The sequence below is a fragment of the Oncorhynchus mykiss genome, chromosome 30 (assembly GCF_013265735.2).
Source record: "Oncorhynchus mykiss isolate Arlee chromosome 30, USDA_OmykA_1.1, whole genome shotgun sequence".
Taxonomy (NCBI): Eukaryota; Metazoa; Chordata; class Actinopteri; order Salmoniformes; family Salmonidae; genus Oncorhynchus; species Oncorhynchus mykiss.
Genome location: NC_050570.1, coordinates 14283540 through 14299296, shown reverse-complemented (window position 1 = coordinate 14299296; position 15757 = coordinate 14283540). Strand labels below are relative to the sequence as shown.

General features: G+C 41.7%; 1 protein-coding gene across 6 annotated transcripts in view; it reads left to right on the top strand.

Annotated features, from left to right (window-relative positions):
- The first annotated feature begins 209 nt into the window (after positions 1-209).
- Positions 210-15757, top strand: part of LOC110522742 (protein MON2 homolog) — a 57917-nt gene continuing 42369 nt past the window's right edge. For 3 of the 6 annotated variants that reach the window (XM_036969112.1, XM_036969113.1, XM_036969111.1), the window contains exon 1: positions 210-682. In XM_036969112.1, the coding sequence (XP_036825007.1) occupies positions 575-682 (108 nt within the window). In that variant the 5' untranslated portion in view covers positions 210-574. The remainder of the gene's footprint in view (positions 683-15757) is intronic. The other 3 variants (XM_036969115.1, XM_036969114.1, XM_036969116.1) reach the window with 2 other exon arrangements.

The following is a 15757-nucleotide window of genomic DNA, read 5'->3' as shown; positions in this document are numbered from 1 at the left end:
ATCCGGTCATGTTTACCTTAGTGCAAGTGACGTGTCAATGGGATGGTCTCAAAAGTTATCCTCACGTCCTCGTTACTCCTCTGCTACTCAAAATCCATTGGATGAGAAAGCCAGAGGTCCCGCCCCTCTGACCTTCTTCTCCAATGGGTTTTGAGAAGTAGAAGATGAGCGAGGAGAGAGGCGCAAGGCGAAAACAATTGAGATTTTCCCAATGTCTACCAAAGCATTGTGGGATTGAAACGGTGCTTGCAATGGTGACTGCTGGAGCTGTAAGAACTACGGGTGAAACTGATAAATATTCACCATATAAATGTCACTAGAATTGTGCTAGTGATGATAGTCTATGCGTCTAGGCGTTTTTGTTGTGGACAAGTTTATGCCTGTGTCATCCCTTCCATTCTGTATGGGCAAAGTAGAAAACTGGAATATTGACTTGTGTCAGTGGACGCTTGCTGAGGTCCATACCGTTTTTCGTTTTCAAAGGGGCTGAATAAGTAGGCCGGGAACCAGTATCTTACGATTGTATTCATTATTATTTCAAGATTTGATATTTGGGCCGAATACATAATCCAAAATGTCGACTAGTAGCCCCGAAGCGGTGAAGAAATTACTCGAGAACATGCAGACGGATCTGCGGTCCCTGTCAATGGAATGCAAGAAGAAATTCCCCCCAGTCAAAGAGGTAGTTATGGCTGTCTGACGTTATAGCTAGCAATTCCTCTCTTGCTTTCGCTCAGTTTCACTCTACTGTATGTTATGTGATGTTTTGCCACCTCACCACTGATTATACATTTCAATGCAACTGCTGATGTTGTGATGCGAGCGCTCGCGACATGTATCAGAAATAGGAAGTCTATATTGATCCTTGTGACGTTTCGATCTGACGTCACTTAATTGAAGTAGACATTTAAAACTGGTTGGGTTAGGTAAGGGTTATTGTTAAGGTTTACCATCAGAAATAATAGGGTGATACCCAGTTGTGAAGGCTGCATGGATGCTAGCCAGCAGATCCGTCCCACTTTCTTACATCTGCACTAGGGTCAGACAGCATTCCTGTGTATATGAAGACATCCACCGAGCCTGCACAAGCTATGGCTCGGAAAATGTACCTCAATCCAGGGATGGGAAATGCGTTGTACTCCGAATCGTCACATTATTCCAACTGTTACATCAAGAAGATTGAAAGACTACTAGCTTTTTCATCCTCATACTAGGTAACAGCAGCCATTTTGGAATGGCAGTGTCAGCCAATCAGCTTCTTTGTTGTTCAACCATACATGCATTCCATAACAGCTGCTGTTCCTACTGCTAGCTAGCATGAGGATGAAAACAGCAGTTTACTTAAACTAGCACTTGTTCAATCTTCTCGGTTTAACACTTAATTTGGGATAATGGACAAATTTGAGTACAACGCATTTCTCATCCCTGGATTGAGGTACGTTTTCTGAGCCATATCTCGCACCGGCTTCGCAGTGTCTTCCTATACACAGGAATGCTGTAAGACCCTAGTGCAGCTGTAAGCAAGCGGGTTGGATCTGCTGGCTACATGGATTGGATGCCAAAGATTTTTATAACTAAGCCAAAGATTTTGTGATGCTTTTCCAAGGTCTAGGTGTGAACAGTAGCCAGTTGTCAAATACCGACTTTACATTCTATGATGGGACGTCCATTGTTTTGTGTGGATGTCAGAATCAGCTTTTTCGCAATTTTGAGCTTCAATTATTTTCAAAATGAAGATGGTTAGTGTTGCCACTGCATTGGTCAGAAATGCTACATCCCAAGTGTTGTGATTAATGGCAGAATGTTTATTTTCTGGGTTAAACTGCTGACAATTTGTGAACTCTGTGCAGTTCGCTTAATTTTTCGTGCAGTGTGAACATCCAAAGGAACACAGACCCCTCAAAGGAGCCCCCGAAGCTAACCGAACTGAGATCATCTCAAGAGGTGGTCTAAGTTCGGTTTGCTTGGCTTGAATTGCCTGGTCTGGTTCACTTTCTTTTAGGGGAATGTGAACACAAAACTCCCCAGGTTGGCTTATCATTATTCCCACACCACACACTAGACTACTGCAACACAATTGCCCCTGCCATAACCCAGCACATTGGTGCCATGAAAGAGAGATGTTGATGTCCAGGTTCGTGGATAAAAAAAACATGCCTTTTCTGGATATTGATTAACAATTGTCAAGGATCCCAAAAATGTCTATATATATATATATATATATATGTATGTATGTATGTATGTATGTATGTATGTATGTATGTATGTATGTATGTATGTATGTATGTATGTATGTATGTATGTATGTATGTATATGTATGAATGACATTTCACAGAACTTGACCGCAGAGTGCTGTGGCGCGTAAAAATTGTCCGTCCTCGGTTGCAACACTCACTGCCAAGTTCCAAACTGCCTCTGGTTTCAATGGCTGAGCATCGACACACAAGCCTAAGAACACAATGCCAAGAGTCGGCTGGAGTTGTGTAAACCGCCATTGGACTCTGGAGCAGTGGAAACGCGTTCTCTGGAGTGATGAATCATGCTTCACCATCTGGCAGTCCGACTGACAAATCTGGGTTTGGAGGATGCCAGGAGAACGTTACCTGCCTGACTGCATTGTGCTAACTGTAAAGTTTGGTGGAGAAGGAATAATGGTCTGGGGCTGTTTTTCATGGTTCCAATGAAGGGAAATCTTAACGCTGCAGCATACAATGACATTCTAGACAATTCTGTGCTTCCAACTTTGTGGCAACAGTTAGGGAAAGGCCCTTTCCTCTTTCAGCATGACACTGCCCCTGTGCACAAAGCGAGGTCCATACAGAAATGTTTTTTTGTGATCAGTGTGGAAGAACTTGACTGGCCTGCACAGAGCCCTGACCTCAACCCCACTGAACACCTTTGGGATGAATTGGAACGCCGACTGCGAGCCAGGCCTAATCGGCCAACATCAATGCCCGATCTCACTAATGCTCAGGGCTGAATGGAAGCAAGTCCCCGCAGCATTGTTCCAACATATAGTGGAACACCCAGAAGTGGAGGAGCAAAGGGGGAACCAACTCCATATTAATGTCCATGATTATAGAATGGGATGTTTGACCAGCATACCTTTTGTAGTATGTGTTTTTAGCCTACTGACACAATGTTCAGATTATTTGTTTGCAATATGTGATCTTTAAGCTAAGAGAGGTTCATAAGCTGTTTATCGTTTGTGGGGTTTGAATAGTGTGAGGAGACACCATATGTGGTTGGAATTGCAACTAAGGGTAGAAAATCAATGCTAGTTCTTAGGCAGTAGCTTACATTGGGTGTACAATTTTCAGTTACAGCATTATTTAATCTGCAGTATCCCTCTGCTATTTATTTTGTTAATATTATCTTCTGATTATAATTATTAGGTCATATTTTAACTACATGCAATGTATTAGCTTCCAAAATGTAAGTAGGTATATTTAGCTGTCCGATACGTTCTGATCAAATGTCTTGCCCTGCACTTTGTAAAAACCAAGAGTATTTGAGGTAATGTGGGAAAAATATCCTGGTTCCTTTTTCTAAAGAGCAATGTGAATGCAAAGAGGACTTGGACCAGAAAATAGGTGAAGTGAACTGGCAAATGAGTTGAGTCCTTATTCAAAAGTAAGATTAGTGTGAATAGAAAAATAACTGAGTTCACTTTAAAAATGACCGAGATTGGTTCTCTTAAGAGGACTATATGTGAAAACAACTATGATGCCTGGTCTACTTCATCTAGCTAAATATTTTCCATATGGGATGAAAGATTTGCCTTTCAAACTGAGAATACTGCTATCTAGCATTCCTCTCTGTACTAGCTAGAGATAAGCTGCCCCAATTTCCAGATCTCACAAACTGTCCAAGGTTAAGCTGATGCAGTTTTTCAGTAGAAATTGGAATGATGCTCTTTTTTTATTGCATCTAAATCAAATCAAATCAAATTTAATTTTGTCACATACACATGGTTAGCAGATGTTAATGCGAGTGTAGCGAAATGCTTGTGCTTCTAGTTCCGACAATGCAGTAATAACAAGTAATCTAACTAACAATTCCAAAACTACTGTCTTGTACACAGTGTAAGGGGATAAAGAATATGTACATAAGGATATATGAATGAGTGATGGTACAGAGCAGCATAGGCAAGATACAGTAGATGGTATCGAGTACAGTATGTACAAATGAGATGAGTATGTAAACAAAGTGGCATAGTTTAAAGTGGCTAGTGATACATGTATTACATAAGGATACAGTCGATGATATAGAGTACAGTATCTAGCTTACATGCTGAGTACTGACTGTCTCCATTTTACCACAGGTGCTTGGACTACACCTTGTATTCATTGCATCAATTGGCTTAGCATGAGAACAATACTGCGGAGGAGGTTATGTTCGTGCGTTGTGTTTTACAGTACAAATTCCTGAAGCATTGCTACAAGCATTTACCTAGTTCTCTGGTACGCCAAATGCAGACACTTGTTTACATGATGTCACTTTGCCTAAACGCACCAGACCTGTTTTGTTACTTACCTATTTGCTTGATTATATGTGACTCGTTTCAGGAAACTAGGTGTATGTCGCGCGTCACTATGTCACAGGAGAGCCATTTGAGTGTAATGTTTTTTGGCAGAAATGCCTTCTGGAACATGTGGACTTTCATGTGCCTTAACAACAAACGTGTATGCCATCTGTAAATACAAATCAAATTAAATTACAAGCCTAGTTGGTTTAGCCATGGAAAAGTCAGCAACCTTTCCACTAGCCATGATTGGCTGAAATAATGAGTGGGCTGGACATACTGAGAGATGAGTTCGGGTCTGCCATGTAGCACGCTTCTGTCTATAGCATGTGCTCCTCAGTGTGTGTAGGTAGTCCTTTCTAACGCAGCTTTTTTTGAAAGATATCACGTAGTAGATCGACATAAGTGTTAATATCCTCTTTCTGGAAGACCGAGCTTTGAAATCAGTGGAATTAGAGTATGACAGCTAAGGCATTTGATTGCAAATATACAGATGGAGTAGAAAAGAGAACACACCGAAAGCTGTTGTAATCCGGAGACAGGTGTTTTTACATCTTCAAAATAAGAGCTACCATGGCATCTATGACAGAGAGGGAGTAGCGTGCGTCCATCCATGTATATGGGTAAGATAGTCTAGCTAGCTACATTTTCAGATATTACACGTTTCTAATTTTGTCAGAAAGTCAAGTTAAAGTGTACTGTTAGCTAGCTAGCTAACATTATCTGGCTGGCTTGCTAGCTACGTTACGTGTATGATCTGTGTAGTAATATTATTTGTATCTCAGAGCCATTTGTAGGCTAGCTAACATTGAACCTGGTTGGTTGGTTACCTGCAGATTCATGCAGGGTAGTAATGTTATCAGTTGGGATTATGGTTTATTCTTTTGCTAGCTAGCTACATGTCTAAACTAACCAGCTCTGCTAGGGTGAGTAAAATGGTCAGTGAGCTGTTCTCTCATTTGTCTCTGGAAGTAGCTAGCCAACGTTAGCCAGTTAGCTTAGGTGCTTGTTAGGTCAGAACGCTCTGATCAACCCTACTCCTCGGCCGGAGCTTCCAGTGTGCGCTCTGAACGCTCTGAGAGCGAAACGCTCTGAATTTACGAATGGACAATCTGACAATTCTCTTAGTTTACGAATTCCCAGAGCACACTCTGGCACTCCAGATTACAATTACAAGCACACCCATAGTATAACCAGCTTTTAGTCTTGAAATTTTTGGTTGTTTAGTACATGGCCTCACATGTGAATCCTTAAAGAGATGGGTGGGGCTAATGCTTAAGAGGGTGTGAATGATGCTGAATGGGTGTAGACAAAAGAGCTCTCCAGTAAGTGTACCAATTATACAACTTGATTGGAGTCCACCTGTGGTAAATCCAATTTATTGAACATGATTTGGAAAGACACACAACTCTCTATATAAGGTCCCACAGTTGACAGTGCATGCCAGAGCAAAAACCAAGCCATGAGGTTGAAGGAATTTTCCGTAGAGCTCCAAGACAGGACTGAGCAATCAGGGGAGAAGGGCCTTGGTCAGGGAGGTGACCAAGAACCCAATGTTCATTCTGACAGACCTCAAAAGTTCCTCTTTGGAGATGGGAGAAACTCCCAGAAGGACAACCATTTCTGCAGCACTCCATCGATCCGGCCTTTATGGTAGAGTGACCTGACCAAGCCATTCCTCAGTAAAAGGCACATGGCAGCCCACTTGGAGTTTGCCAAAAGGCACTTAAAGGACTCTCAGACCATGAGAAACAAGATTTTCTGGTCTGATGATACCAAGATGGCCTGAATGCCAAGTGTCTTGTCTGGAGTAAACCTTGCACTATCCCTACAGCGATGCATGTGGGTGGCAGTATCATGCTGTGGGGATGTTTTTCAGCAGCAGGGACTGGGAGACTAGTCGGGATCAAGGGAAAGATGAACGGAGCAAAGTACAGAGATCCTTGATGAAAACCTGCTCTAGAGAGCTTAGACTCTGACTGGGGTGAAGGTTCACCTTCCAACAGGACAACGACCCTAACCACACAGCCAAGACAATGCAGGAGTGGCTTTAGGACAAGTCTCAATGTCCTTGTGGCCCAGCCAGAGCCTGGACTTGAACCCGATCAAACATATCTGAGAGACCTGAAAAAAGCTGTGCAGCAATGCTCCCCAGCCAACCTGACAGAGCTTGAGAGGATCCGCACAGAAGAATGGGAGAAACTCCCCAAATACAGGTGTGACAAGCTTGTAGCGTCATACCCAAGAAGACTTGAGGCTGTAATCGCTGCCAAAGGTGCATCAACAAAGTACTGAGTAAAGGGTCTGAACACTTATGTAAATGGAATATTTGTTTTTAAATTGTAATACGTTTGTAAACATTTCTAAAAATCTGTTTTTGCTTGGTCATTATGGTGTATTGTTTGTCGATTTGATGAAGGGGAAAAACTATTTCATCCATTTTAGAATAAGGCTGTAACGTAACAAAATGTTATGTCAAGGGGTGTGAATATTTTCCAAATGCACTGTATGTTTTAGTGCAATGCACAAAATGCCTGTATTGCAAGAATCAAGTATATATCTATATATTTTTTAATGAGTTGGTCTTGTTGGTCTCGTCTCCTTTGCTCCTGTTGTGCTGTGTGCACTCTGCACCTTCCTATCCCCCTCAACACCAGGGCTGTAATGTAACAAAATGTGGAAAAAGTCAAGGGGTCTGAATACTTTCCGAATGCACTGTACATTCAAGTTAATCAAATTAATTAGATTTATTGCCCAGCCATAGATGCAGGGTGGTATACTGCAGTAGGCCTAGCTGTCAGAAAAATTATGCTGTCTCAGTCAGTCTCCACATTTGAGATGACTGCTCCTTTATGCTGAGCCTGTGCCCTTTCGGCTTCCACTCCAGAGTCAGCAGGCAGGCAGGTATAACTCTGGCTGGCTTTGTTTGTTTCTCCTCAGATGTAGTCACACAGAAAGACTCAGCACTGCTCTGGGGACGATACCTCTACAGCAGGGATGGGTAACTGCCGCAGCCTTTTGTAGACCCGCGGACCAATTTAAAAACATTTAATAAAACATGTAAGATGGGGGTGGGGCTCAGTGGGGGTCGCCACATACTGTTGAGAGTTAGAATACACAAGCTGCAATTTTGAAATTTGGTTGTGCATCAGCAGTCACTCAATTAGCCAATGTCAGCAACAAATATTATAAGTTAGTGTAGCAGCCAGCTATCTAAGCATGTTCGAATTACTGACCGAAGTGGGGCCCATTGATCATCAGTTATCACATTAAAAACGGCAAACATTTTCCTCCACCCTATGGCAAAATATGTAGAATTTAAGGCAGGGCAATATGACGTCTATCATATCACAGAGAAATCTTATGTGCCTATTTAAGGTTTCTCTGTTTTTCGTACGATGTACCCAATGACTAATGAAAACTTGCTATGTCCTCATTGTGATTTTACAGACGTGTTTCATACGTCTTATTTATACACTTTTGTAAAATGTATGAAATGCATATTGTTATATTTGGTAGCACTTATTTGTTTTTCCCTTTGCCTTCAACCCCATTCGATGTGTGGGAGAGGCTAGGACTACATAAGGGTGCACATTTTTTTTTAAATCACAAAAGCTCTGACGAAGGCCGTGAGGCCGATACGTAAGCTTATTAAATATCAGTGATACTATCAGGTGCAGTGTGCGGTTACATAAATTGGTCATAAAATTTGATATGATCTTCATCTAAGTCTATTGTTGTGACAAACACAGTCTGCTTAAACTAATAACACACAAATTATTGTATTTTTCTTGTCTATATTGAATACATAATTTGGTGTCGGTTGTAAAAAAGTATCTGAACCCCTAGGCTAATGACTTCTCCAAAGGATAATTGGAGTCAGGAGTCAGCTAACCTGGAGTCCAATCAATGAGATGAGATTGGAGATGTTGGTTAGAGCTGCCTTCAAAAAAACGTTCAAAATTTAAGTTTGCTATTCACACGAAGCATTGTCTGATGTGAACAATGCCTCGTACAAAAGAGATATCAGAAGACCTAAGATTAAGAATTGTTGACTTGCATAAAGCTGGAAAGGGTTACAAAAGTATCTCTAAAAGCCTTTATGTTCATCAGTCCACAGTAAGACAAATTTACTGTTACCACAGCACACCAACATCAAAACCTCATCCCAACTCTAAAGTATGGTGGAGGGAGCATCATGGTTTGGGGCTGCTTTGCTGCCTCAGGGCCTGGACAGCTTGCTATCTTCGACGTAAAAATGAATTCACAAGTTTATCAAGACATTTTGGAGAAGCATGTTAGGCTATCTGTCCGCCAATTGAATCTCAACAGAATTTGGGTGATGCAACATGGCAACAACCCAAAACACAGAAGTAAATCAACAACAGAATGTCTTCAACAGAAGAAAATACGCCTTCTGGAGTGGCCCAATCAGAGTCCTGCCATCAACCTGATTGAGATGCTGTGGCTTGAGCTCGAGAGCAGTTCACACCAGACATCCCAAGAATATTGCTGAACTGAAACCGTTTTGTAAAGAAGAATGGTCCAAAATTCCTCCTGACCGTTGTGCAGGTCTGATCCGTAACTACAGAAAACGTTTGATTGAGGTTACTGCTGCCAAAGGAGGGTCAACCAGTTATTAAATCCAAGGGTTCACATACTTTTCCCACCCTGCACTGTGAATGTTTACACGGTATGTTCAATAAAGACATAAAAACGTATAATTGTTTGTGTTTAGTTTAAGCAGACTGTGTTTGTCTATTGTTGTGACCTAGATGAAGGTCAGATCAAATTGTATGACCAATTTATGCAGAAATCCAGGCAATTCCAATAGGTTCACCTACTTTTTCTTGCCACTGTAGGGCTGGACGACATGGTCAAAACATCTAGATCTTATTTTTAACCAAAAACCAATTTGACTTGACTTGGAAGTCAGTTAATTTTTAATAAATAAATAAAACCCTAATCTATGGATTTTGCATGACTGAATACAGATATGCATATGTTGGTCACAGATACCTTAAAGGGGTGTGAATCAGAAAACCAGTCAGTATCTGGTGCACGGCCCCATGTGCATTATCATGCTGAAATACAGTGCCTTGCGAAAGTATTCGGCCCCCTTGAACTTTGCGACCTTTTGCCACATTTCAGGCTTCAAACATAAAGATATAAAACTGTATTTTTTTTGTGAAGAATCAACAACAAGTGGGACACAATCATGAAGTGGAACGACATTTATTGGATATTTCAAACTTTTTTAACAAATCAAAAACTGAAAAATTGGGCGTGCAAAATTATTCAGCCCCTTTACTTTCAGTGCAGCAAACTCTTTCCAGAAGTTCAGTGAAGATCTCTGAATGATCCAATGTTGACCTAAATGAGTAATGATGATAAATACAATCCACCTGTGTGTAATCAAGTCTCCGTATAAATGCACCTGCACTGTGATAGTCTCAGAGGTCCGTTAAAAGTGCAGAGAGCATCATGAAGAACAAGGAACACACCAGGCAGGTCCGAGATACTGTTGTGAAGAAGTTTAAAGCCGGATTTGGATACAAAATGATTTCCCAAGTTTAAATATCCCAAGGAGCACTGTGGAAGGAGTATCAGACCACTGCAAATCTACCAAGACCTGGCCGTCCCTCTAAACCTTCAGCTCATACAAGGAGAAGACTGATCAGAGATGCAGCCAAGAGGCCCATGATCACTCTGGATGAACTGCAGAGATCTACAGCTGAGGTGGGAGACTCTGTCCATAGGACAACAATCAGTTGTATATTGCACAAATCTGGCCTTTATGGAAGAGTGGCAAGAAGAAAGCCATTTCTTAAAGATATCCATAAAAAGTGTTGTTTAAAGTTTGCCACAAGCCACCTGGGAGACACACCAAACATGTGGAAGAAGGTACTCTGGTCAGATGAAACCAAAATTGAACTTTTTGGCAACAATGCAAAACGTTATGTTTGGCGTAAAAGCAACACAGCTGAACACACCATCCCCACTGTCAAACATGGTGGTGGCAGCATCATGGTTTGGGCCTGCTTTTCTTCAGCAGGGACAGGGAAGATGGTTAAAATTGATGGGAAGATGGATGGAGCCAAATACAGGACCATTCTGGAAGAAAACCTGATGGAGTCTGCAAAAGACCTGAGACTGGGACGGAGATTTGTCTTCCAACAAGACAATGATCCAAAACATAAAGCAAAATCTACAATGGAATGGTTCAAAAATAAACATATCCAGGTGTTAGAATGGCCAAGTCAAAGTCCAGACCTGAATCCAATCGATAATCTGTGAAAAGAACTGAAAACTGCTGTTCACAAATGCTCTCCATCCAATCTCACTGAGCTCGAGCTGTTTTGCAAGGAGGAATGGGAAAAAATTTCAGTCTCTCGATGTGCAAAACTGATAGAGACATACCCCAAGCGACTTACAGCTGTAATCGCAGCAAAAGGTGGCGCTACAAAGTATTAACTTAAGGGGGCTGAATAATTTTGCACGCCCAATTTTTCAGTTTTTGATTTGTTAAAAAAGTTTGAAATATCCAATAAATGTCGTTCCACTTCATGATTGTGTCCCACTTGTTGTTGATTCTTCACAAAAAAATACAGTTTTATATCTTCATGTTTGAAGCCTGAAATGTGGCAAAAGGTCGCAAAGTTCAAGGGGGCTGAATACTTTCGAAAGGCACTGTATGAGGTAGATGAAGGGTACGACAATGGGCCTCATTATCTCATCACGGTATCGCAGTGCATTCAAATTGCCATTGATAAAATTGAATTGTGTTCGTTATCCATAGCTTATGCCTGCCCATACCAAAACCCCACGCCACCATGGGGCACTCTTTTAACAACGTTGACATCAGCAAACCACTCGCCCACAAGACGCCATACATGTGGTCTGCAGTTGTGAGGCCAATTAGACGGGGGGGGGGGGTGCTAAAATGTTTTGCTCTCAAGGTGTTGGGGGGGGGGGTGGATGCAGGTATGCAGACCCACGAGCCACTGAGGCACCTCACTTGACTTTTTTTTTCTTGTGGCCCCTGTAGAATCTGCCTATATATTAAGCCTGTCCTTTGCTGGGCTTTCTAAGTAGTCTCTTTTACATTTGATCAACATATCTGAATTATCTTACTATGGGAAATGAGAATGTCAGTTGTGCCCTTGAGTCTTTTCACTCAGATAGCCAGGTACGAGACACCTCCTTAACCAGTCTTGCACACCCCTCTCCCATTCATTTACTTATTTTACTGCAGTGCAGCTGTTTCCTCTCAGGTTTGTCTGGGTTAAGAAGGGCTGAGAAGAATCCTGTAGATTTTTCAACATCACAGCTTCATGCTCTAGAGTCTAGACCTTTCCTTCTATTGAGTGACAGCCAGCTAAATCAGTGGGAGCTTCTCTGTTGTGCTATGATTGCAGGTCTCTCTGTTGAGGAGTTACAGTGCTGTATTTGTCGACTGTCTGAAACGTGGCTCCTCCTTCATACCCCGCCTGTATGGCTGACATTGCCACACAGGTGTCATACAGTCTGAAGAAATAACAAGCTGAAAAGCAGAAACTTAAGTAGAACTGACAGAAGGTGAGACTAAGGTTTGGATTAATTGAATAAGCCCCTTCAATGTAGGCTATGCAGCAGCAGAATCAATGCGAAAATCTGCAGTGTGAGTTGCTTTCTCGACATCTTCTGAGACAGCCTATAAGCGGCTGAGCAAATGATGCTGGGCTTTAGGAGAAGTAGTGAGTTTGCATTCAGGCTGGTGCCCAACTTCATGAATAATTCTCCCCTAGGATAAAACATATAGTGAAGTTAGGTCTATGAGTGTGACCTGGTCCTTCCACTATTTGTCTTCATGCTGCTGTAGTGTGGATGAACCTTCGCATTCAGTGGCTTCATATGCCCTCCACAGTGCGGTTCGCAGAAATAGTTCTAAACTGCCAGCTTGTAATTTTGACTCATACTGATTCAGACTGAAGCTTCTCAGTTCTATTGTAAAGGGGAAGAAAGTCATGCAGTGTCAGGCCTTTTTGGGCTCAGTTAGCATTTTACTGGATAAGAGTGTGGGTGGGGAGGGTGGACTTGGTACAGAAAGACTACTGACTGAGCTACCATGAATAGACTGGAGTTGTTTCATACAGTGGCTGGTCTGTCTGATGACCTAAATGACTCATAGCAGATCCATTCCACTCTCATCACAAACAAGAAGAACGAGGAAATGAAGCCAGTTATTTCAAATGTGAAAGTGTGAGGATGCACAAGCATCCAATAAGCATCAATAGGCTACTCTAAATGTTGCCCTCTCCTATTGGTAAATCCTCTCCATTGACCATTTCAAGGTTTTCCAAAGGCCCTAAGCCTACTAATTGCACATGTGGGGACAGTGTTTCCGTGGTTTTCCATGTGCATGTCATCAGGTCTAAACACTCAGCCTTGACAGTGCAGTGTTATCCATGTTCAGGTTGGTAAGAACAGAAGGACACATGGTTTCACTCAAGGTTGAACATAGGAAATCCCAGCAATCTGCTTCTGATTCAAGGCTCTCGGACATGCTTTATTGTCTTATGTGACCAATTGATGCCAGTTATTGTGTTTGTAGGAAGTGGAGTGCAATGATCTTGTTGGCATTCCTTTACTTAAGGTTTCTGTAGGCAGGTCCGCATTTACCTGGATTCTAAAATCCACTTGATTCTATAGCAATATGAACTAAATAATTGTATTTAATAACAAGGCAAGTTCAGTATTGCCGTCATGATCATCAGCAGAATTAGGCTTACCCTTGTTGATAGTATTATCCATGAAGCCCAGGCTATATCTTCAACATTGTAATTAACCTGTTTCCTTAAAGACCATGGACCATCCCTTATGGTGTCATCTTTAATCATCATCACCACTATCATCTTCCTTCCATAATAGGCTCCCATTCACATTGCATACTGGGTCCATTCACTGTGGCTCCTCTGAGCCCTGCTAGTGCTAGGCCCACCTAACCACAATGGCTGCTGTATGAGTAGGGTTGGAGAAGGACCTTTTTAAGGCTATTTATAACAAATTTAGTGCATCGTTGCCTTTTGCGCAACAGCACTGTGGCGAAATTCATTTGGAATGAATGTCAGTTGTGTGCCACAATCGTATACAGCCAAACAAGGAACATCAAGGGTGCTAGAATGGAATATATAGGTCTAGTAGCCTTGTATATGTTCAGTTCTAGAGAGTGTGCTTATGGTCCACCTGTTATGTGTGACGCGAACCCAAGTGCCGAGAAACACTACCTTCATTAGCCAAGGAGCATTTCCATGGTAAGAGTCATGCTGAGACTCATTGTTGTCACTTTAAAATGTATGTCAAACAAAAACCAATGATTGCAAAGTTAAGCAATCCATACAACTCTATGCACAAGGACTACTTTTTTAACAGTTTACTTGAACAGTGCAGATGCAACATTTTGTTACAGAATGACAGTTTGTGCTGTCAAGCTGTTACCAAACTTTGCGTCCAAGCTGTTCTAAATGTGTTTTTGTAACATTTTCTGTGGAAATTGTTAAAAGTAGTCCTTGTGCAGAGTTGTATGATTTATTTAACTTTGCAGTCATTGGTTTCTGTTTGATGTACATTTTAAAGTGAAAATTGTGAGTCTCAGCATCACTCTGTTATTGTGGAATTGTCCCAAGATAACAAGAGTAACTTCATGATGAGAAAGCCTCCGCACTAAAGTTGCTGCCTATCAACGACCCCTAGAATAAGAACCTAAACGGCCCTTTCCCCCAACAGACATTATTGTCTGTTTGTGGAAGCCTAACCTTGTTTGTGCTAGAGATGTTTTCAACAACAACAAAAATGTATGTCACCCTGCCTGCCTCCCATTTTGAATAAGAGCAACAGCCAAAAAGAAAGGAGGACCAAGGCACTCATCATATAATTAAAATGCCTTTATCTGTATGCCATGTTCAATGGAAACAAATATGAATAACTGTGTTTTGGCTGCATGACCTTTGTCAGGGAATACATGAGCCAAAGTCAATTAGTTGTCTTCACTGTTCTTCGTAGCTTCTAGGGCTATATTGATATCTTCGTTTCTACACCAGCAGGATCGGAATGATGATTAGAACAAGTTCTGTGTGATTTTAATGCCCTGTTATCCGCCTCCCTCCACACTGAGGACAAAGGAGAGGAGGGAGACTTGCATTTCTCTAGATTATCTTTAAGTCGCTGTGTGGGGTTACGATAGTGCCTGTAGTTCTACACAGTTTGGCCCAGTCCACACTCTGCAGTATTAAGGCCCTGTTGCCGGGTAACCAAGAGGTTCAAGAGGTTGCATACTGTCCAATTGACTCCCACCTCTGTGCAGCCTTGTGGCAGGTCAAATGAAATATGAAGTGATATGACTGTATACCAGGTCAAACACAGCAGCATAGCACAGCAGGTCTGGCTAGAACAACAATAACAGGAAGTGTTTCTCACCCAGGCTGTCTTCCTATGTGATTTTACATCATACGAAGAGGGTTTGACTGGTGGTTGTTATTCATATCAAATGAATTACCTGCTGGAGTGTTGCACACTGTTCTTAAGCTAGACCCTTTGTGGTCAGATTAACTGAAAAAGACCTTGCTAAGTTCTGTGTGTTTCAGTATGGAGGAGAGGCAGTGACTAGAGCAAGTTAACTGAAAGAAACCCTGCTAAGTTATGTGTGTTTCAGTTCTAGAACAGGTTAACTGAAAGAAACCATGCTAAGCTATGTGTGTTTCAGTACTAGAACAGGTTAACTGAAAGATCCTGCTAAGCTATGTGTGTTTCAGTACTAGAACAGGTTAACTGAAAGATCCTGCTAAGCTATGTGTGTTTCAGTACTAGAACAGGTTAACTGAAAGAAACCCTGCTAAGTTAACTGAAAGATCCTGCTAAGCTATGTGTGTTTTAGTACTAGAACAGGTTAACTGAAAGATCCTGCTAAGCTATGTGTGTTTCAGTACTAGAACAGGTTGTCTTGTGCTCACACCAATCCAATATTTCTTCACTTTAGCTTGGAACACAAATTGTGGGACAGGAATTGCCGGGAAACAATTTGACACTGAAAGTATGTTTATGTAAGCTATAGGGAACGAAGTGGAGGGTGCTCAACCAACTGGAGTCGAGGTACAACCCAAAAAGGTTCATCATCATTGAAAGACCATTTTAAATATTCATTGTTTTATTCAAGCAAGGTTAAAAGTTGTTCTGATAAAGGCCATTTGAGGGCT